The sequence below is a fragment of the Perognathus longimembris genome, chromosome 6, assembly GCF_023159225.1.
Source record: "Perognathus longimembris pacificus isolate PPM17 chromosome 6, ASM2315922v1, whole genome shotgun sequence".
NCBI lineage: Eukaryota > Metazoa > Chordata > Mammalia > Rodentia > Heteromyidae > Perognathus > Perognathus longimembris.
Genome location: NC_063166.1, coordinates 6,832,212 through 6,851,422, shown reverse-complemented (window position 1 = coordinate 6,851,422; position 19,211 = coordinate 6,832,212). Strand labels below are relative to the sequence as shown.

At 56.8% G+C, this 19,211-nt stretch overlaps 4 protein-coding genes across 4 annotated transcripts in view; 1 reads left to right on the top strand and 3 right to left on the bottom strand.

Moving 5' to 3' along the window:
- Positions 1–262: 262 nt before the first annotated feature.
- Lrrc73 (leucine rich repeat containing 73) lies at positions 263–2,672 on the bottom strand. Its single transcript, XM_048347301.1, has 6 exons — positions 2,401–2,672; positions 1,912–2,072; positions 1,560–1,682; positions 1,091–1,191; positions 716–938; positions 263–598 (listed from the first exon to the last, which is right to left on the bottom strand). The coding sequence occupies exons 1-6, from the start codon at positions 2,670–2,672 to the stop codon at positions 528–530; spliced, it is 951 nt and encodes a 316-aa protein (XP_048203258.1). The 3' UTR covers positions 263–527.
- Positions 2,673–5,187: 2,515 nt separating this feature from the next.
- Positions 5,188–9,617, bottom strand: Yipf3 (Yip1 domain family member 3). The gene is made up of 9 exons (XM_048347710.1): positions 9,373–9,617; positions 8,585–8,782; positions 8,045–8,151; positions 6,813–6,858; positions 6,596–6,688; positions 6,309–6,440; positions 5,998–6,111; positions 5,761–5,884; positions 5,188–5,665 (listed from the first exon to the last, which is right to left on the bottom strand). Exons 1-9 carry the CDS (start codon positions 9,451–9,453, stop codon positions 5,517–5,519), a joined length of 1,044 nt encoding a protein of 347 aa, XP_048203667.1. The 5' UTR covers positions 9,454–9,617; the 3' UTR covers positions 5,188–5,516.
- Positions 9,618–9,719: 102 nt separating this feature from the next.
- On the top strand, positions 9,720–14,035 carry Polr1c (RNA polymerase I and III subunit C). The gene is made up of 9 exons (XM_048347707.1): positions 9,720–9,825; positions 9,937–10,008; positions 11,492–11,599; positions 12,266–12,398; positions 12,625–12,744; positions 12,829–12,981; positions 13,107–13,256; positions 13,555–13,671; positions 13,764–14,035. The coding sequence occupies exons 1-9, from the start codon at positions 9,757–9,759 to the stop codon at positions 13,880–13,882; spliced, it is 1,041 nt and encodes a 346-aa protein (XP_048203664.1). The 5' UTR covers positions 9,720–9,756; the 3' UTR covers positions 13,883–14,035.
- A 1,914-nt stretch (positions 14,036–15,949) lies between these two features.
- Positions 15,950–19,211, bottom strand: part of Xpo5 (exportin 5) — a 36,363-nt gene continuing 33,101 nt past the window's right edge. The window contains exons 25-32 of the mRNA XM_048347700.1: positions 18,970–19,016; positions 18,542–18,639; positions 18,100–18,162; positions 17,244–17,326; positions 16,831–16,938; positions 16,580–16,717; positions 16,282–16,446; positions 15,950–16,112 (exon numbers count right to left, since the gene is read on the bottom strand). Of these exons, the coding sequence (XP_048203657.1) occupies positions 15,975–16,112; positions 16,282–16,446; positions 16,580–16,717; positions 16,831–16,938; positions 17,244–17,326; positions 18,100–18,162; positions 18,542–18,639; positions 18,970–19,016 (840 nt within the window). The 3' untranslated portion in view covers positions 15,950–15,974. The remainder of the gene's footprint in view (positions 16,113–16,281; positions 16,447–16,579; positions 16,718–16,830; positions 16,939–17,243; positions 17,327–18,099; positions 18,163–18,541; positions 18,640–18,969; positions 19,017–19,211) is intronic.

Genomic DNA, 19,211 nt, shown 5'->3' with positions numbered 1-19,211 from the left:
AGCCCGTGGCTGAGCACGGTTCCCAGTCTGCGGTGACGCTCCCCTCAGCCCCCGTCTCCCCTCCGAGCTAGGGTCTGTGCCAGCCCAGCTCCAGCAGACGGGCTGCCATTTTTATGTGGCTGTAATCACCCCAGAACCCTAGGCTAGAGCTGCTGGGGTCTGTGGGGAGGGAGACAGGGCTGCGGGGTGGTGCTGCCCCCTCGTGGTGTTTGGTGGTAGTTCCTGCCCCTCCCCTCAGTGACCACAGCCACACGACTGGTTGTAGAGTTCATAAAATCTTTTCCGAGCCAGCGGGTCGCAGCCACAGCTGCTTAACAAGTCCAGAGCCCATGCCCTGGGTTCAACTGCCCCCCAAGACAGTTGCCTACTCAGCTTCCAGAGCTTCCCATCAGAGCCAGGAGCTGCCAGAGCCCCAGGCACCCCTGCCCCCCCGCCCCCCAAGCCCCAGTGTCTTTCCCTGTCATCCGAAAGAGGGTGCTGGGTGTCACACGGACAAGTGTGAGGGTGCACGGAAGCCCAAGTGGAGGTCACATCTCAGTCTCTGCCAACAGACTGTCCCCTAGTCCTGATGTCATTAGCACCATCTGAGAGCTGGGGTCTGTGGAAGGGCAGAGGGGCGTTGAGGCCTCCACTCTCCTCAGGAGGTTTCCCACACCCACTCTCCCTTGCCTGCAATCTTCCAGGCCTGGTTTTCATAAACCCTTAGGGCTCTTACCGCTGGGGCACAGCCAGGAGCCGTTGCCCCTCTGGCGGGCAGCTGGCTCCCGCCCTCTCTCCCATTCCTGGGTGTCGCCAGCTCCTCCGGCCACCTCCTCCTCCTCCTCCCCCTCCGAGAGGAGGTCGCAGATCTGCTGCTGCAGCTCTGGGCTGATGCTGTTCTCAGCCAACACCAGGCTCCGCAGCGCCGTGGGATAGTTCTCCACCATGTCCAGCAGGGTCTGGGTGGTAGGGGGGAGGGACACAGAAAGGGATGAGCAGACCTTGGCGGTTGCTCCGACCCAACCTGTCACCTCGTAGGTATGTCCCTGCACACACTGACTAACCTCCGCCCCATCCCCTGGCTTGTCCCCAAACCATGATGGCGTCTCACCTGAGCTGACTGGTTGGTGAGCCCTGTGCCCTCCAAGTCTAGGACCTCTAGGGTGCGGCTCGAGGCCACAGCCACGGCCAGCATCCCCGCCACATGGTCACCTGTGGGGACAGCACACACACACATGCACCTGTGTTCACGCACAGGCCTTGCTCAGCAGCGCCCAATGCCCTAAGCGCCTGGCCTGGAACCCCTGGCCCCTGACCCCTGGGGGTGGCCAAGAGGGGGGTGTTGTGATTGGTGAGTGGAGGGACATAGCCGGTGAGGCCCAGGGCTGCTAATCAATGCTTTGATCTACCTGCTGGCCACTTCCGGGTGGCTCCTCCGCCACCTCTGGACCCTAGGGGCTCTTATTCCAATATTCTTGCCCTGCCCTGGGGGGAGGGGGTCACCATGGCAGCCGATGGTCTGGGGTTCTTAGCTAGGGCACGGGGGCCGCGAGAAGCTAAGGAGATTGTCTCAGGCTCACCCAAGGGGTTGTAATCCAGGTTGAGGACGCGGACCTGGGAGCTGTGGGCCACGGCGATGGCGAGGCGGCTCCAGCCCTTAGGGGTGATGCCGGGGTTGGCGCTCAGCGTCAGCTCCTTTAGCCCTGGGCAGGAGAGGAAGGGTTAGGCCCCCCTTCAGCCCCCTTCAGGGTGTCCACGGAGCTCCGGGGCCGTAGAGGACCCCTGCCTGCCCGGGGAGTCAGCACCCCGCTCAGCTGCAGGGCCTCTAGGAGGGCACAAGGACATCCTCACCTCAGCCCGGGCGCTTCCCTCCGGGCCACGCCCCCTCCGTTCACCCGGCCCCGGCCATGCCCTCCGCGGGGGCTCGCTCACCAGACTTGGCTCCATCCGGGGGAAGGAGGCCACAGATGAGGTTGATGGCTTCGTCACCCAGCATGCAGTCCCCCAAGTCGAGAGCCACCAGGGCAGGGTGGAGGGCCAGGGCTGGGTTCAACAGGGCCAGGCCCGCGTCGGTCAGCGGGCTTCCGTGCAGGCTGGGGGAGCGAGGGGAGAGCGCGGCGGTCACCGCACGGAGCCCGGAGAGTCAGGCCTCCCCGCCCCCCCCCCACCCCAGACGCCGCCGGGGACGGAGGAACGTTCTAGATGCTCAGGAATAAAGCCGGGAGGGGAATCGGGCGTCTTTTCTGGAGCAAGGAACGGGGATCCGGGACACCGTGCCAGGAGGGGCTGGAAGGGGGGGTGTGGCTGGGGGCACCCGGGGCGAGGGGGCCGGGCGGGGGCGCCCCGGCGGCGGGGTGGTGCGGGGACGGACGGGGCGCCGCCGGGGGTGGGGGGAGGGCGGCGGGGCGGGGGCGCACTCACAACAGGGACTGGATGGAGCGGTTGGTCCGCAGCGCCTCGGCCAGCTGCTTGACGCGGCTGGGGCTGGACACGACGCCGAGGTTAAGGTTGAGCTGGGCGAGGGACGTGGCGCCGGCCAGGGCGCGGCAGATGCGGCCGAAGTCGCGGTCGCAGAGGCGGCAGCCGCGCAGCGAGAGCAGGCGCACGGCGTTGTCGCGCAGGCCGCGGCAGATGTCCCGCACCTCGGCGCCCGACAGCGGCTCCCCGGAGATCTGGATGGAGCTGGGCAGCATGGTGCCCGCGGCTGGGCGGCCGCGGCCGGGGCCGGGGGTGCGGGCGCGGGCGGGGCCCGGGCTGCGGCCGGGGCCGGGGCGGCGGCGGCGGCAGCGGCAGCGGCTGCGGCGGAGCCCGGGGCGGCGGCGGCCCCGGCGGCGGGGGCGGCCGCGGCGCGGACCGCGGGGAGCGGGGCCGGGGCCGGGCGGCGGGCCCGCCCCGGCGGCGGCGGCGGCGGCGGCCGAGGCGCGGAGGGCGCGGGCCGGGCCCGGCACGAGCGGCGCTGGGGCGGGGGCGGCCCGCGCGGTCCGTGTCTGCGCGGCGGGCGGGGGCGCGCGGGCCGGGGGCTGGGCGTCGCTGCCCGCCGCTGGGCCTCGTCCTGGCGGGCGCCGGCGGCGGCCCGGGGCGTCGGCGCGGGGGCCGGGCCCCCTCTCGGGCCGCCCCGCCCCCTCCTCTCCCGGTCCGGCTCCGGCCGCCCCGGCCCGGCGTGGCCGACTCGCAGGAGAGCCGAAGCGGGCGGCAGCTCAGGCTTCAGCTCGGCGCCCGAGCGGGCGGCGGGTTCCCATGGCAACGGCCGCGTCACCGCGCTGGCCACGCCCCCCCGGCCCGGGCCCCGCCGGCCCGCGCGGCCCGCGCGCCCGCAGGCGCCCGCCGGGCGCGGGGCCCGAGGCGCGGACAGCGGGTGGAGGGCTGCGGCCTCGGGCGGGGGCGGGCGGCGTGGACGGAGGCTGGCCCTGGGTGGACGCAGCGGGGGGCTCCGCGCGTGGCTCCCCGTCCCGAAGGGGGTGTGGACCCGCGGGGCCCTCGGTCCGCGCCCCGCCCCGCCCCCGAGGCCCGTGACGCGCCGGCGGCGTGCGTGGGGATTCCTTCCGCGAGGGCTTCCCCGCCGGGCCGCGCCGCCCGAGGATCCCAAGCCAGGGCAGGGCCCCGGTGCCCACCCGGGGTCGCGTCGGTGTAGGCAGGGCCCTCCCGATGCCCCGGCGTCACCTCTGTCCTTGGGAAGAGGGCTGTCAAAGTGAAAGGGGTTCTAGAATGGGGGCCCCAGCGGCCGGTGGGACACTACACAGTGGTTGGAATGCCTCCTGAAGCCCGTGGGGTGACTTGTGCCGGTCACCTCGCTACTCAGGAGGCCCAGGCAGATCACCGGTTCAAGGCCAGCCTGAGCTACATACCAAGACCCGGTCCAAATAAAAGAGCTGGGTGAGGGCGCTTCAGGCCTTACAAGGTAGAGATCTGTAGGACTGAGGCTCCAAGCCAGCCATGCAAAAAGCAAGATGTTAACAAGCTGGGGGGCAGTGTGTGTGTGTGTAATACCTGTAATCCCAGGTTTGTGGTAGCACACTGGCCCTGGGAGTGCTGCAGGTATGGCTTAAGAGGCAGAGTGCTTGCTTAGCAATCTCTAGGCCTGACCCCCCCGCCAAAAAAAACAACAACCCTGTCCACCAGGTATCTAATACAGGGCAAAAGGAGGTACCATTACTCTCTGTGTTAGAAGGGGAAGATGCTGTTGGCCCACACTTAAAAGGGTAATGGTAAGCCTTTTTTTTGGGGGGGGGAAGGGCAGTCGTGGGGCTTGGACTCAGAGCCTGATTCTTTTGCTCAAGGTTAGTGTTCTACCACTTGAGCCCAAAGCATCCCTTCTGGCTTTTTCTGAGTGGCTCGCTGGAGGTGAGTCTCTCAGACTTTCCTGCCTGGGCTGGCTTCCCACCCGGATCCTGAGATCTCAGCCTCCTGAGGAGTTCGGATTACAGGTGTGAGCCACCAGCACCTGGCCAAGTTTTTCTTTTTTTTTTTTTTTTGTCAGTCCTGGGCCTTGGACTCAGGGCCTGAGCACTGTCCCTGGCTTCTTTTTGCTTAAGGCTAGCACTCTACCGCGTGAGCCTCAGCTGCACTTCCGGCATTTTCTGTGTATGTGGTGCTTGAGGAATCGAACCCAGGGCTTTGTGCATGCTAGGCAAGCGCTCTACTGCCAAGCCACATTCCCAGCCCAAGTTTTTCTTTTAAAAGTAGGATTAAGTGAAGTCAGAATCCTATTCCTCTACTGACCAACCACAACTTCAGCGAGCAGACTAATGGGTTGATGGTTGTTCTTAAGACCAACAGCACTCTTTAAGAGGAAGAGAGCACTCCTGAGGTGCTGGGCACAGTAAAACCAAGGCAAAGTCAGGGTGGCTTCTAGCGTGAGCTTTATAGGAAAACTAGCTTCACCATGGCCCAGGTGCAGAAGGGCCTTGTGATGACCTGGGGTTTAGTAAGGAAGTTTGTGTCCAATTGTCACCACTCCACACACTCCCTCGTGTGTCCCAGCCTGTTGGCCTCTCCCTGAGGCCCTGCTTCAGGCCTGCCCCTGGCTCCCCTTGCCCTCAGGGGCAGTTCCCTGAGTGATCACTCCCCTGGCTCTGTGGAGTCCGCCTTCCCCACCTTCCTTTTGCCTGGGTGTGTGGGGTAATGGAAATAACGCGTGGACCTGCTGCTGACAGAACAGGAGTGTGTCTAGGAAGTAGGGTGGCAAGGAGAGCCACTGGGACAGCAGCCTCAGTTCCAGACTTCAATCAATATTTTAATTACCAAGTCTATATTTAGCAAGACAAAGGGGAGGGGGAGAAGAGTAGGAAGGGGTAGGTGGTGAGGGGTCTCAGAGGAGCTGACCCACTTTCTGCAATGGCTGCAAAGTCTTGCAGTCCTGCCCAGGAGTTTCTGGCCCTGTGCCCTTCGGAGGGCCCGATGGTGTCACGGAGATGCGTAAGTGGCTACCACGGCTCAGTGGCACAACAGACCCCATCAACAAGACACATCATCAGTACTGTCCTTTAATCCTCCACTCGGCAGCAGGGGACAGCGCCGGCCAGGGACCTCAGGTGGGGTCAGTGTGGCTGCAGGGCCACTGACAGAGCCCTGGCTGTGGCGTTGAGCCGAGTGGCAGGCAGCCCCGCAGCTGGGAGCAAGGCTGGGACATCCCTGGGGACTCTCTGCATGGGTGGGATGTTGGGGCCCTCCAGTGTGTCCAGGATCCCTGAAAGGAGGAGGAGGGGAGGGGCGTGAGCTGGCTGGCCGGCCCCAGGCGGGCTCCCTGGCTGCCCTCCCCATGCAGGGCCCCCTGCCACTTACCCTCTACCACCTTGTGGTAGGCAAAATGCAGATAGAGCAGGAAGAGCATGTGCAGGGCCGCCAGAGTACCACACAGGAGCAGCCGCTGGGTGGGGCCCACGGTCCGGGACACCAGCACTGCCACCTAGGGCCACAGACATAGGGCTCAGAGAGCCTGTTTCAAAGGGAGGGGCAGGGTGGGTACTCCCAAACCAGGGGAGGACCATCAGAGAGCCCTGAGTGGGGCGGACCACTTACCATGCGCAAGGTGGACAGCCCACCCACCAGCAGCCAGAAGAGGTAGAAGAGGGCGTGGAGGTGGATATTGTAGGTGATGAACAGGACAATGCAGTGCCCAAAGAGACCATAGCCCTGGGGAGAAGGATGGCGGGAGGAAAGCCACTCAGGCTGGCCTGGACTCTGGCCCCTCAGGGAGACCCTGGGAAACAGATGGTCCTTGAGCTTCCTCCTCCCAATTCAGGCCCAGGGGCCCCGGCACACAGTCAGACTGGGTCCTATCCTAGCTACTCTTTTTATGACCACCGTGTCCACCCTACCAGGCTCCTTACCAGCAGTGCCAACATCTGGAGCATGGTGACCTGGGCGTTGCACAGGTAGGCAAGGAAGTAAATGAAGGACGACACACCTAGCCAGTAGCCGAAGCAGGTGCCAATGGCTGTGCCCATCAGGGTGCCTTCCCGCTGTGGGGTGAAGGCTCGACTTAGTGCCAGGAGGCCTGAGACTCAGCCTCAGCCAGGGCCTTCGGCGGGGGCTGCTCCTGCCCTGCTCCCCGTCACATCGTCAGCCAGTTTTCAGCCTTCTTCTGCCACCCCACCCCAAGGCCTGCCGGGCTTACGATAATGGTGTCGGACGTCTTCATCCCGTGCAGAAGGATGGCAACCAGCGTGAAGACCAGCATGAGAGGCCCGTAGAGTTCACCTGCGATTTTCTGTGAATGACCAACTCACTCAGGCTGGAGGGTGCAGGGCCCATCTCCTCTGTATGCCTTTCCAGGCTTGAACTGGTGCTCCCCACCCCCACCCCGCCGCCCCAGACACGCCATCCCTATTCACCTGGGGGAAGCTGACCATCTTGATTGGGATCATGGACTCCAGAAGCCTGAGGGAGAAGAGAGGAAAGCAGAGAAAGCACTAAGCTGAAGATTCTGGAAGTCAAGCCTGGATCTTCCTCATTTTTCTAATGCTAGGGAATGGGGTCTGGCCCAGGGATATGCCAGATGACGGGAGAGAAAACGGCAGTAAAGACAGATGGGACGAGCTGGCTGAAGGAGCAGCTATTTGGAGAACTCAGAGCTCCTGACCCTTCGCGGTCTGGCCTGCTCCCCTACAAAGACGGGCAAGCCTCAGCAGGGAGGTGCACAGAATTCAGGGCTGTGATGGAGAAGTCCCAGGAAAAGTTTAGAAGTAAAGGTGTTAGCACTGAGGGAAACAGTGTGTTTCCTGTCTCTTCCAAGCACCGTTCTCTTAAAAGGTATTACATTGCATACACAAGGAATAAAAACACAGTCATTTCTCCACTGTCTTGTGGTAGCTTCTAACGATACCTTGGGATGTTTAGCTAAACAGCACTTCCCCTGGAAGCCCACTCTGCCCACCTACACCTGCAGGGGTTTCAGTGTCCCTCCTGCATGTCTCATCCTAACAGAGGAATACTATTGTAACCATACCCAACCAAGCCATACCAAGGCTCCCATGTACCCTCACCACTGATTCTGACAGCAGGACAGTGCCTAGTAGGGCAAAAGCTTACTTGCTTAGTGGTCCTAGGTATTTCAGAAGCACTCTAAATTAAAGGATGAACAAAGAGCCAAGCCAAGATTAAACCTCACCTTGAAAGTCACTTGACAACTCAACTATATAATGAGGATCTGGTTCTGAGGACAGGAATGGAAAGATAAAGAAGGCAGACCCTATCTTTGAGGACTGTTGGTGTCTGAGACAACGGGCTCGGGAATAAGAATATACTTCAGTCTAAAGTGCTACACATTAGAGAAAGAGCAGGATTCTATAGGAGCCTCGCATGATGGCTGACGGGGAGGGGACTAAGTGCAGAACAAAGGGCATGGCATTTGAGTTAGGTCTGGAGACGCTGAGTAGTATACCAGATGAAGGGAGACAGCGGACAATGTGCTTTGCCGTGCTGTGTACGGTGACAGGGGCAGTGACAAGGGGTGTTGGGGCTGTGGGGAGGGAAGGGGGCAACAGAGCTCAGGGCTTGGGGTTTGTTTATAGTCTGGGTGGAGGCTAGGTGTGAAGAGGAAAACCGCCGCCAGAAGGATCCTCACCTGCTTCGCACCTGGGCAGGCTCCACATCAAAGTAGGGTCTCAGGATGTCGATGTTGGCATACAAACTGAAGGCCCTGGAGGCTTGCCTCTTTCCTGCCTGCCACATCTGAAGCAAGAAGGGGTGGGAGTCACCACATGGCTCTAGACCTTGCTACCTATTGTATGTTAATATTTCTCCATAGCTTCAACTGGATAAGCTGCAACGAACATCATCAGTACCAACTAAAGAACACAGGACACACACAGCTGGTCGTCAATGGCTCACAACTACTGTCCTAGCTACTCAGAAGGCTAAGGGGAGCACAGTTTGAAGCCAGCCTGGGAGGGAAAGTTCTGTGAGCCTCTTATCTCCAACTAACCAGAAAAAAAAAACCGAAACCAAACCCAGAAATGAACGTGTGGCTTAAGTGGCAGAGTGCTAGCCTTGAACAGAAAAGCTAAGGGGACAGTGTCAAACCCGGGTAACAGCACACACACACAAGCAACACAGGCCATGTCGAGATACGCTTTTCCACGGCCTGGGATGCTGTCTTGCTTACCTGATCAGCCACCTGCCGGCTGAGCTGTCCCTTAAAGCCCTTCATGCCCAGGAACTCGCCATCCTCCTCCTCTTCGGCGGCGGCATCAGCATCTACTTCTTCCTCCCGCAGGCGCTGGTGCAGCTCCCCCATATCCTCGAAGCTGGAGCCTGACGTGTCGTCCACGTTCTCCATGTCAATCACAGCTGAGCCCCCACCCTGGGAAGACAACGGCTCTCGTGGAGCGCAGCAGCACCTCTCAGCTCCATCCGCTAAGTCCTCCGCTCACCCCGGGGGCTGGGGCTTTGTTCTCGCCCTGCCGGGGACGTGGCTTGGAATCACTACAGATCGTGCCATGTTCTTCCCCCCTCACGGCTCCCGGGGACCCTGGGCCGCCAGCTCTGGCGCTCTGCCGGGACACCTACTACTTGTCAACTCGTTTCAATCCTGTTGGTCCCATCAGGCCTGACAGAGTTGCGAAGGTGGCCGCTTCTTTTGTCTTTCCCAGGCCTCAAATACCACTGCGCACCCGGTGTACATTCTGAGCGAGGGCCGGTGAGCCCCCCCGCCACGCCTGGCCCCGGAAGCCCCCCTGACTTGTCCGGACAAGCTCGGGCAGGCTCCGGGACCCCGGCCCGGCCGGGGACCAGGTCCCAGCCCTGCTCTCGGGCCGGCACGGGCTCCGCTGACTTCGAGGGCCGGGGGGACCCGCCGGGGGCGCGGGCGCTGCCGGCGGGGCGGATTCCAGGCTCCCGTCAGGCCGGCCGCCGCCTGTGGGGTACGGGCGGCCGGCGTTTGGGGGCCATTACCTGGATGTTTTCCTCGAACCCGGACCATTCCGGGCCAGCTCCGGTTCGAGCGCCGCCGGCCGGCGCCGCCGAGGCCGCCATGTCCCTCGAGGGCTCCCGTCGCTGGAGCCGGTGCCAGCCTCGCGGGCCGGGGGAAGGGTGGGCGGCGTGGGCCCGGGCCGGGGACGCCGCCGGAGCGAGGGGGACACGGATCTCCGGCCGGAAAGCCCAGAAGAGAAACCCGGATGTTTGGCCTAAAGTGGTTTCCGGAAGTTGGGGACGTGGACGCCAACGGGACCCCGTATCGCGATGCTTCGGACGGCAAGGGGCGGGGCGTCGTCACGGAGACCGAGGCGGGCCCGGAGAGCGCACGCGCCGGGGCTGGGTCTCGCGGGGAAGTTGAAGATGGCGGCGGCCCGGGCGGTGGAGGAGATGCGGAGCCGCGTGGTTTTAGGGGAGTACGGGGTTCGCAATGTGAGTTCCGGGGAAGGGATGGGACGGGCCCGGGACCGGACGGGGTGGGCTCGGAGTCGCCCGGCCCCGGCCTCACTGCCTTTTCGCGGACTGCTTTCCTCTCTGCGCTAGGTTCACACCACGGACTTTCCCGGCAACTATGCGGGCTACGACGACGCCTGGGACCAGGACCGCTTCGAGAAGGTGGGTGGTGTTGGCAGGGTCCGGCAGGGCCCGGGCCGGGCGGGGTCGCGCCGAGCGTTGGCAGGTTTCCCGTCTCCTGGGTCCTGGGTCCTGGGTCCTGGGTCGTGGGTCGTGGCCGACTTCCGGCCCCTGCTGGGCCTGCGGGCGCGGCGGGGCGCGGCGGGGGCCGCAGCCTCGGTTGACTGCTAGGAAGAGCACGGTAAGAGTTCGTGCCGGAGGCGGCATCTCTTCAGGCAGCATTGAGAATATCCCGGTAGTTCACTTGTTGCCAGAATGCTAAGTAGGGTGGCTGAGTGGAAAGGAAATAAGGAGTGTATTTTAGGCACTGAAAGGGATGGTGAGCGTCTGAAGAGTTCTTAAACAGGAATGATGAGATTTGCAGTCTGAATTTGAGGATGATCATGCATGGTTAGTGTATCTGTTAGGTTGTACATAGGAGTTGAGATTGAGGACGCGCGAGAGGAAAAACGAGTATGGGGAGGTAACAGGTAAATTTGGGGTTTAGGTGTTGTTCTCTTGGATGGTGGTATCAGCATTTACTGATAAAAGTGGTTTGGAGCCTGGCACTGACTATAACCTGGTGCTGCCGAGTTTCTCAGGTGGCTGAGATCTGAGGATTGTGGTTAGAAGCTAGGTTGGCAATTAGCCAGCAAAATCCAGAGGTGGAGGTTGTTGCTCAGTGGTGATAGAATGCCTGTCTTCAGCAAAAAAGGCTAAGGGAAAGCACTCAGACCCTGAGTTCAAGCTCACAAGGGGGTAAATGGGAACGATAAGGCATCATTTCCTGCATGAAAAGTATACCAGGCCAGATCTTTCAAGTAAGATCAGGCTAGCGTCAGAATACATGCTTGCATTCCAACATTTAGGAGGTAGAGGCAGGAGGATCATGAGATTGAGGTTAGCCTGTGCTACATAGTGAGACTCTTGTCTCAATAAAGAGAAAAAAGATCTGAGACAAAAGCCATAGTAAAATCATGTAGTAAGAAATAGTTTTTAGGGGCTGGGAATATGGCCTAGTGGCAAGAGTGCTTGCCTCCTACACATGAAGCTCTCGGTTCTATTCCCCAGCACCACATATATGGAAAACGGCCAGAAGGGGCGCTGTGGCTCAGGTGGCAGAGTGCTAGCCTTGAGCAAAAAGAAGCCAGGGACAGTGCTCAGGCCCTGAGTCCAAGGCCCAGGACTGGCCAAAAAAAAAAAAAAAAAAGAAATAGTTTTTAAAAAGGAGATGTTTTAAATGGTGCCAAATGCAGCAACATCTAATAAGACAACTGCGCAGCGTGGAAGAGCTGTGGATGGTTTGGTTATGAACCATCTTGTGTAGGGTTCAATGAACGGATGACTATCAAGGACTGGGGGAGAAAGAACATGGGGGTCATACAGGCAGAGGAAGGTCTTGGGAGTGGGGGATGCCAATATGTTAAGGGGATGAAATATTCTTAGTTGTAAAGAGGTATGGGTTCACGTTTTCTTGTCCTTCTAGAATTTTCGTGTGGATGTGGTACATATGGACGAAGACTCACTGGAGTTTGATATGGTGGGAATTGATGCAGCCATTGCCAATGCTTTTCGAAGAATTCTATTAGCTGAGGTATTTATTAATAGACATGGAGGGGAGGCAGGAGTTGCATGGGGAAAACTAGAACATCATTTGCAGAATTAAACTTAACCCCTTTGGGCCATATCCGGTCTACTGTGGAGGTGATGACGGGAGGTTCACTGCTCAAGGCCAGTCTCTATCAGAAAAATGACTTATAAGAGCAAAAAGAGCATGGCTGAAGTGGTAACAGAGCCTGCCTAATAATTGGGATGCTCATACTTACAAAACCGTTTGGTATAACCTCTCTGTACATCAGTTTGATAATAAAAATTTGAGGATAAAAACACACCATTTGCTATAAACCAATTGTACAACGCATGGGGAGGAGAGGGAAAGGGGGAGGGGGCAGGCGGGGGAAAATGAGGTGGTAACAAGTTGAACAAGAAATGTATTCACTGCCTTACAAATGACACTCTAACCCCCTCTGTACTTCACTTTGACAATAAAGTAAAAAAATATAAATGAGATGCTCTAATTCACACCCTTTCCTCGCTCCCCAAAAGTTGCCCCTTAATTATTCTTACGATTTTAGGCTTTTCTGTGATGTGAGCTTTATATAAAATTCTTTTAGGAAGGCTTCCTTATCTCAGAAGATGGAGGGATGGGTGGAGAGCTGATTGGGTTTTTGGACACCGGAGACTCTGTTTCCTCGGACAGGTGCCAACAATGGCCGTGGAAAAAGTCCTGGTGTACAACAATACATCTATTGTCCAAGATGAGATCCTTGCTCATCGCCTGGGGCTCATTCCCATTCATGCCGATCCTCGTCTGTTTGAATATCGGAACCAAGGTAAAGGAAATTTAGAGAGAAATGTTAAATGCTTTGCCCTAAAATATGCTCTAGAGTGGGGCTACCTAAGTTCATCACCATTGTGACCTTGGGCAAGTGACGCGTCTTCCATTAGGTCTCTTTTCTCTGTGAGAACTCTTGTCCTGGCTTTCGTTTGTGAAGACTTAAGCAGTGTGTGCCCAGCACTGAAACACTCATGAGTAAGTGCTCTCTTCCGTCTGTACAGGAGATGAAGAAGGTACAGAGATAGACACACTGCAGTTCCGTCTGCAGGTCAGGTGTACCCGGAACCCCCAAGCTGCTAAAGATTCTTCTGACCCCAATGAACTCTACGTGAACCATAAAGGTGAGGAGTAGTGCGAGCACAAGGGTCCGCCTGCTGATGAATGCTCGTTTAGCCAATGGGATCTTCTGGTTTGCTTTCTTCTAGTATATACCAGGCATATGACATGGGTTCCGTTGGGAAACCAGGCTGACGTCTTCCCAGAGGGCACTATCCGCCCAGTGCATGACGACATCCTCATTGCTCAACTGCGGCCTGGCCAAGAGATTGACCTGCTCATGCACTGTGTCAAGGGCATTGGTGAGGACCCTGTGGGCCCGGCCTATCCCAATGGGGGGATGACAGTGCTGCATGATCAACTCAGCGCGAAGCAGAGGGCTAGGGGTAACAGGTTTCTCACAGGTGGACTCCTCCATTGTCTCTAGGCAAAGATCATGCCAAGTTTTCCCCAGTGGCGACAGCCAGTTACAGGCTTCTACCAGACATCACCCTGCTTGAGCCCGTGGAAGGGGAGGCGGCTGAGGAACTGAGCCGGTGCTTCTCACCTGGTGTTATTGAGGTGCAGGAAGTGCAAGGTATACTATTGTGGCATTTTAGTCAGGACCTGGTGTGTGACAGGAAGAAATAAAGGAACTTTTTTGGGGGGAGGGAGGTCATGGGGATTGATTGAACTCAGGACCTGGACACTATCCTTGCTCCCTATCTACCACTTTGAGCCACAGCACCACTTCTAGATTTCTATCTAGGTTGTCTTTGAACTATGATCCTCAGATTTCAGCCTCCTCAGCAGCTAGGTTTACATTGGTACCTGCTGCTTTCTTGGTTTCTAACAGACTATGACATTGTCAATGTGACATGGCTTGTTTTCATTAGGTAGAAAGGTGGCCAGAGTTGCCAATCCTCGGCTAGATACCTTCAGCAGAGAAATCTTCCGGAATGAGAAGCTGAAGAAGGTGGTAAAGCTTGCCCGTGTTAGAGACCATTACATCTGTGAGTATCAAATGGGGAGAGGGCAGCTTAATTTTCAGAACTTATTACCTTGGGGAAGGAGCTCCCTAAAGCTAAAGTGTCTTTGATCCCAGTTTCAGTTGAGTCAACAGGAGTGTTGCCACCAGATGTGCTGGTGAGTGAAGCTATCAAGATTCTGATGGCGAAGTGTCGGAGGTTCTTGGATGAGCTGGATGCGGTTCAGATGGACTAGGGCTTGCACTGGAGTTTCTGGGACTGCTGTACTGTGTGGTAAACGTCCAATTCCAGTTTTATTTTCAGTCAATACATTTTGTTAAATGTGCCACAGATGAGATTTATGCCTTTGTAAGGCCTCTGGTGTAAATAAATTCATGTTCTGATACTATTTTGATCTGCAAATATGGGGCTTTTCTCCTCAGAGCAGTGGCAGATTGAGTCCATGTCTCTAAACCCTCCTGAGAAAGGTCAAACTGAGGCAGCTTCTGGGGGGCACAGTCAAACTAGTTTCTCATGGGGCAAGCAAAAGGGGAGGGGGCTTGCCCTCACCAAATCCTTTTAGAGAAGGCCGTCAGGGTCTGGGCTAGGAGCCACAGTGAAATGCTGGTCTAGTTGGATGAAGAGACAGTAGGCCCAGCTCCTCCCATCTGGTCCCTGGTAAGCTGGATGCTGCAAGCCTTATCAAGGTGTTTCACTGGCTTGAAAAATGCAGATAGGGTCTTTCTCTGTGAAATTGAGGTTTTTTACTGACATGCAGAGGTGTTTTAATGTCTCTACAAAAAGGTTCTATAAACAATAGAAAACTTCTAGCATGAAATCACAGGATGTTCAGAATATTACAAGATAATAAATACCGCTATACCCTCCACAGCCCCAGCCAGACAGGAGTAGGCAGCTGTCAGATCTGGAGGAAAATAATCTTTTTTTCTGCCAGTCCTGAGGCCTGAGCACTGTCCCTGGCTTTTATTTTTAGCTCAAGGCTAGTACTCTACCACTTGAGCCACAACACCACTTCTGGCCATTTTCTATATATGTGGTGCTGAGGAATCAAACCAGGGCTTCATGTATGCAAGACAAGCACTCTACCACTAGCCCATATTCCCAGCCCCGGTGAAATAACCTTGAGATTGCCTTCTATCAGTAGAGCCCCCGTGTGTGTGCGCCCGGCAGGAAGAAGGCGGCTTATCCAGTGCACAGCGGTGGGGCCGCCTCAGCCTTCCTGTGCCTGCAGCCTGGACCAGCTAGGAGCGCCAGTCCAGTCCATGGCCTCTCACTGAGGCCCTGATAGCTAGCCTCTGGAGCACATGGCCGTAACACTACGGCTTCTACGTAACAAACCTGTTTTACATCACACTCAGGCTTGGTCCCACATCCATGTCCTCCAGTGCTTTCCAATGACGTCTATGATGAACTTGCAGTACAGGTTGCTATGGGTAAACATTTTCTTTCTTTTGGAAATGGATCTTTGAAAGAATGATCAGGGACCTGAAAGACCATGAGGTTTTTAAAGGCACCTGGACTCAAGTAGTCCCAGGGGACCGTGGCTTTCCTAGCTGCTTGTCACAGATGACGTAAGCCTAGTTGGTCTTAGATGTGACATCATCAGAATAGGGTGCTATGGCTTTTATGCCTGAGTAGACTGTGAGGCTGGGGAAACCCTTAAGGGTCATTCATAGAAGGGCAAATGTGTGAGCTCTAGGAAGGAAGATGTTTGCACTAAAACAGCCCAGCCCTGGTCCCTGGAGGTGTGCTTGACACTGTGCCCAGACTTCAGCCATTGCTTGTACTATAGATCCCATTAGGCGACCAGATTCTTGCCCAAGATCAAGATAAGAGAACTGGCCAAATTCTGTTCAGCACTTAGCACCTAATCCAGACAGACCCACAGGGGTGAGGAGGGATTCCTGCCAGCTGGCAACACAGAGCTCAGCAGGACTAGCAGTGGTCCAGGGGAAACTGGTGCAGGGAGTTAAGGGCTGAGCCTCTGGGAGTCCCACAGTTCCCCCAGTTCCCGCTCTGCAGTTGTGGCTGCGTGGGGGCAAAGGGCTTGGAAGGAAGGGCCATTCTCTAGCTTTTCTTAGAAAAGCCAAAAGTCCAAGTAGGGTGGGAATCATCCGGGACACCTCGACAGAAAGCCCTCATCCTCTCGTGATAGGTTTGTAGAATCACTGTGGCCCTGCCCAGGGCCCACTCTCCTGCTGCAGACCTGGATGTGTCTCCAGGCTGGTCACGGTGCAGTGAGGTGGTGGCATTGTGAGAGGGCTAGAGTTAGCTATGGAAGGGAAGAAGAGATGACAGAGGCTGAGGAAGATGCCCAACAGCTTGATTCAGGGTTCAAAGATGGCGGCCAGGCTGCCCCCCTCACTGTCCAGCACCTCTGTCTCCTGCATTGGCTTTGCTTTTTTGAAAAGCGAGGGGAGATTCTTAATGTGAACTTCTTTTCGGAACTGCTCTCCCAAGGGTTTCTGTAGAAAACAAATGAGAAGGAGCTGATGCTGGGCTCTGAGTAGCGTGTCAGAGATCATCCCACCATAACGGTCAATGACTGAGTTGGGTCTGGTTTGCTGCGGCCTGGGAGCACACACGGTTCAAGACCACAAGCCGCCCTGTGGGGTGGGTGGAAGCATGACCTACCCCAATGCAACCGGCAATGAGGCGTTTGAAATGGTCCTTCCGTCGCTTGTCAGCTGCTTTCTGCAAGGAGGGGTTCAGGAGCTTGCAGTCAAACTGGTCCAAAGCATCCTTTTGTATTTCAGGAATCTGCTCCATCACAGCTCTGATCTCTAGGTACCTGGGGCGCTGATAAGTTGGGATAAGCTCACTCCGAGTAGTTTGGCATTGGCCACCTGCCCCATCCCTGCCAACCCATCTCTGAGGAAGCAGGCGGAGTGAGGAGGCTGTGGCCAACCTGCCCCACGACCTCTGCACTCACCAGTGTCTCATAGATCTGGAAGGCCAGGTGGACCAGGGAAGCCATGCACCCGTCATGCTGCCCATGCATCTGTAAACCTTTGAGCACGCTGGTGAAAAGCCACGTGACGGCCTCTGCCAGTAGGGTCCCTGTCAGCACCTAGGAAGACAGCTGTGCTCAGGAGACAGGAGGTATCTTAAGGCCCAGCACCCTAGTTTGCAGCAGATGTAGCCAATCCAGTGACCTAACACCCGAGGCTCGGCTAGCCGTACTTGTTTGAGGAGAGGCCAGCAGAGCTGCGTGGTTGTCCTCTGACAGGACAGAGTATCCTTCCAGGCCAGGGAATTGAAGGCAGTAATTAACATTGCTGTGCACACATCCTGCAAAGGAAAGGAAGCACAATTAGGACACGAGCACCATTTTCTCTGATGGTTCTTAAAAAAATTGAATTTCATGCTAGGAATGTGGCTTACTGGTAGTGTGCTTGCCTAGCATGAATGAAGCCCTGGGTTCAGTTCCTCAATACCACATAGACAGATAAAGCCAAAAGTGGCACTGTGGCTCAGGCCAGGGCGGCTAGACACTGAGGACTTGCAGCAACATGCCCTTTTCTGTTAGAAAAGTGTGGCACTGATTCTTCTCCAGCTGTGTGAGGAGGAAAAGTATCCCCCATCCATCTCCTCACCTCATGCTTCATCAGACATTTCCCCAGCTCTGTGAGCTCCGCCATGGGCGCAGGGGTGACCTCCGTGGCCATCATCTCCTCATCTGAAAGCAAAGCAGAATGAGGCTCCATCCTTGCAGAACAGCCGGCAACACAGCACGGCAGGGCTGCACATCCTGAGCTGCCTGGAGCTCGCTCGTGAGGACGCGGCGCTCCTGAAGCTCATGTCCCTGGAGGCTCCAGAGCGGGATGGAACCGGGCATGTGGGGCAGCACGAGGAGGCCTGCCACTGTTGAACACATCTGCCAGGGTCCACAGCACATCTGGCTCTGGCTATAAAAGGTATAGGCTGTGTACCGGGGGCTCATGCCTGTAACCCTAGCTACTCAGGAGGCTGAAATGTGAGGCTGGAGCCAGCCTGGGAAGGAAGTCTGTGAGACTCTTATTTCTAAGTAATCACAGAAAAAGGTGGAAGTGGCGCTGTGGTTCAAGTGGTAGAGCGCTAGCCTTGGGCAAAAAGAGCCCAGGGACAGTGCCCAGGCCAAGTTCAAGCCCCAGGACTAGCAAAAAAATAAGGGATAAGCGGAATCCTTTTCTGGTGGGACTACATTCTAGTGAAGGAGATAAGTAGTAAAAACGTAATGCAGATAGTGGGAAGAGCCAGGAAATAAACTACAGTGGAGGAAGACTACAGAATGGCCAGAGCTGCTATTTTTGGTAAGCTGATCATGGAAAAACCTTTTGGAGGGGCTAACATTTGCCCAAGATCCACAGGAATCAAGAAGTTAGGATATGTACAGCAGGACTACATACAGCAAGAAGGCCAGCATGAGATGACAGAGCCCCAAGTGTCAGGTAGGAAAGAAAGCGCACTCACCATCCCCATCTGCAGGGGGCGCTGTGCTGTGGTCCGCACTCTTCTTTGATATACAGCAAACCGCTAAAGCAAGAAAACAAGGTTGGGGGGCAAGGTTATTTCTGGCCAGGAGGAGGGGAGAGGTGCACTGTTAGCCTGGGGGGCGTGGATTACTGGCTAGGATAGGCCCCTTGGATTGCAAGGAAATGGTTTCAGTCAACATTTCCAAAAAATAGGCAAATAGCGCCAGACAGCTCAGGACATGCAGTTACTTCTAACAGCCAAACTTCTCCTTATTTTAGACTTCATATTCTAGCCTGAGTACAGTTCGGTTCAGTTCATATCTTTAGATTGGCTAATTATTTTCCCACATGCCGGCGTTGCTATGAATTTCGGCATCCACCCAGCCTCCCTGGGGATGGCTGAGGGATGTGCCCTAGCCCTGTCCCCACACGCCACTTACTCATGAGGTCCATGAGTTCTCGGGTTAACATCCTCACCAGCTGTTCCTCCAGCATCTCTTGAGACTCTGGATTTTCCTCTGTGCTCTCCTCTTCTCCACTGCCAAAAACCAGGAGACAATTTCCATGAGGCTGTGAAAGAGGAGGGTAAGGAACAGCAGCCCTCTCCAGACGCTCTGCCCCGCTTCTGGCTTCCTTCAGAGCTGTATTCTACATAGACGGTGGGCCACTGGGAGTGGTCCTTACTAGCTGTGTAGCCCCACGAAGACTTGATCCGGGTCTGCCTACAGTCACAGTCTACCATCAAAATCAACCATTGAGGCTGCAAACAACGGTGATCCACCACTGTCCAAACCCAGGACAGCAGGACCCCTGCCCCTCCCTCCTCCTTGGCTAGCTCATCACCAAGCACTGTGGGCATGCTCCTTACCACAGCTGGCTCCTCTGGTTGATGACTTGCCATTTCTGGGAAAGTCTCTGGGGAAACAGGGGGGACGTGCTGGGTCAGTGGAACAGACTAGAGCACGTATCTATGGTGCTACAATGAGCCAAGTGTGAGTCTACCACCAACGGCAGGCCCGCACAAGGGTGAAATCCCTCTGCTTGTGAGGTTTTAACATTATTTTGGGGGGGAGGAGGTATTGGTCCTGGGGCTTGAACTAACGGCCTGCC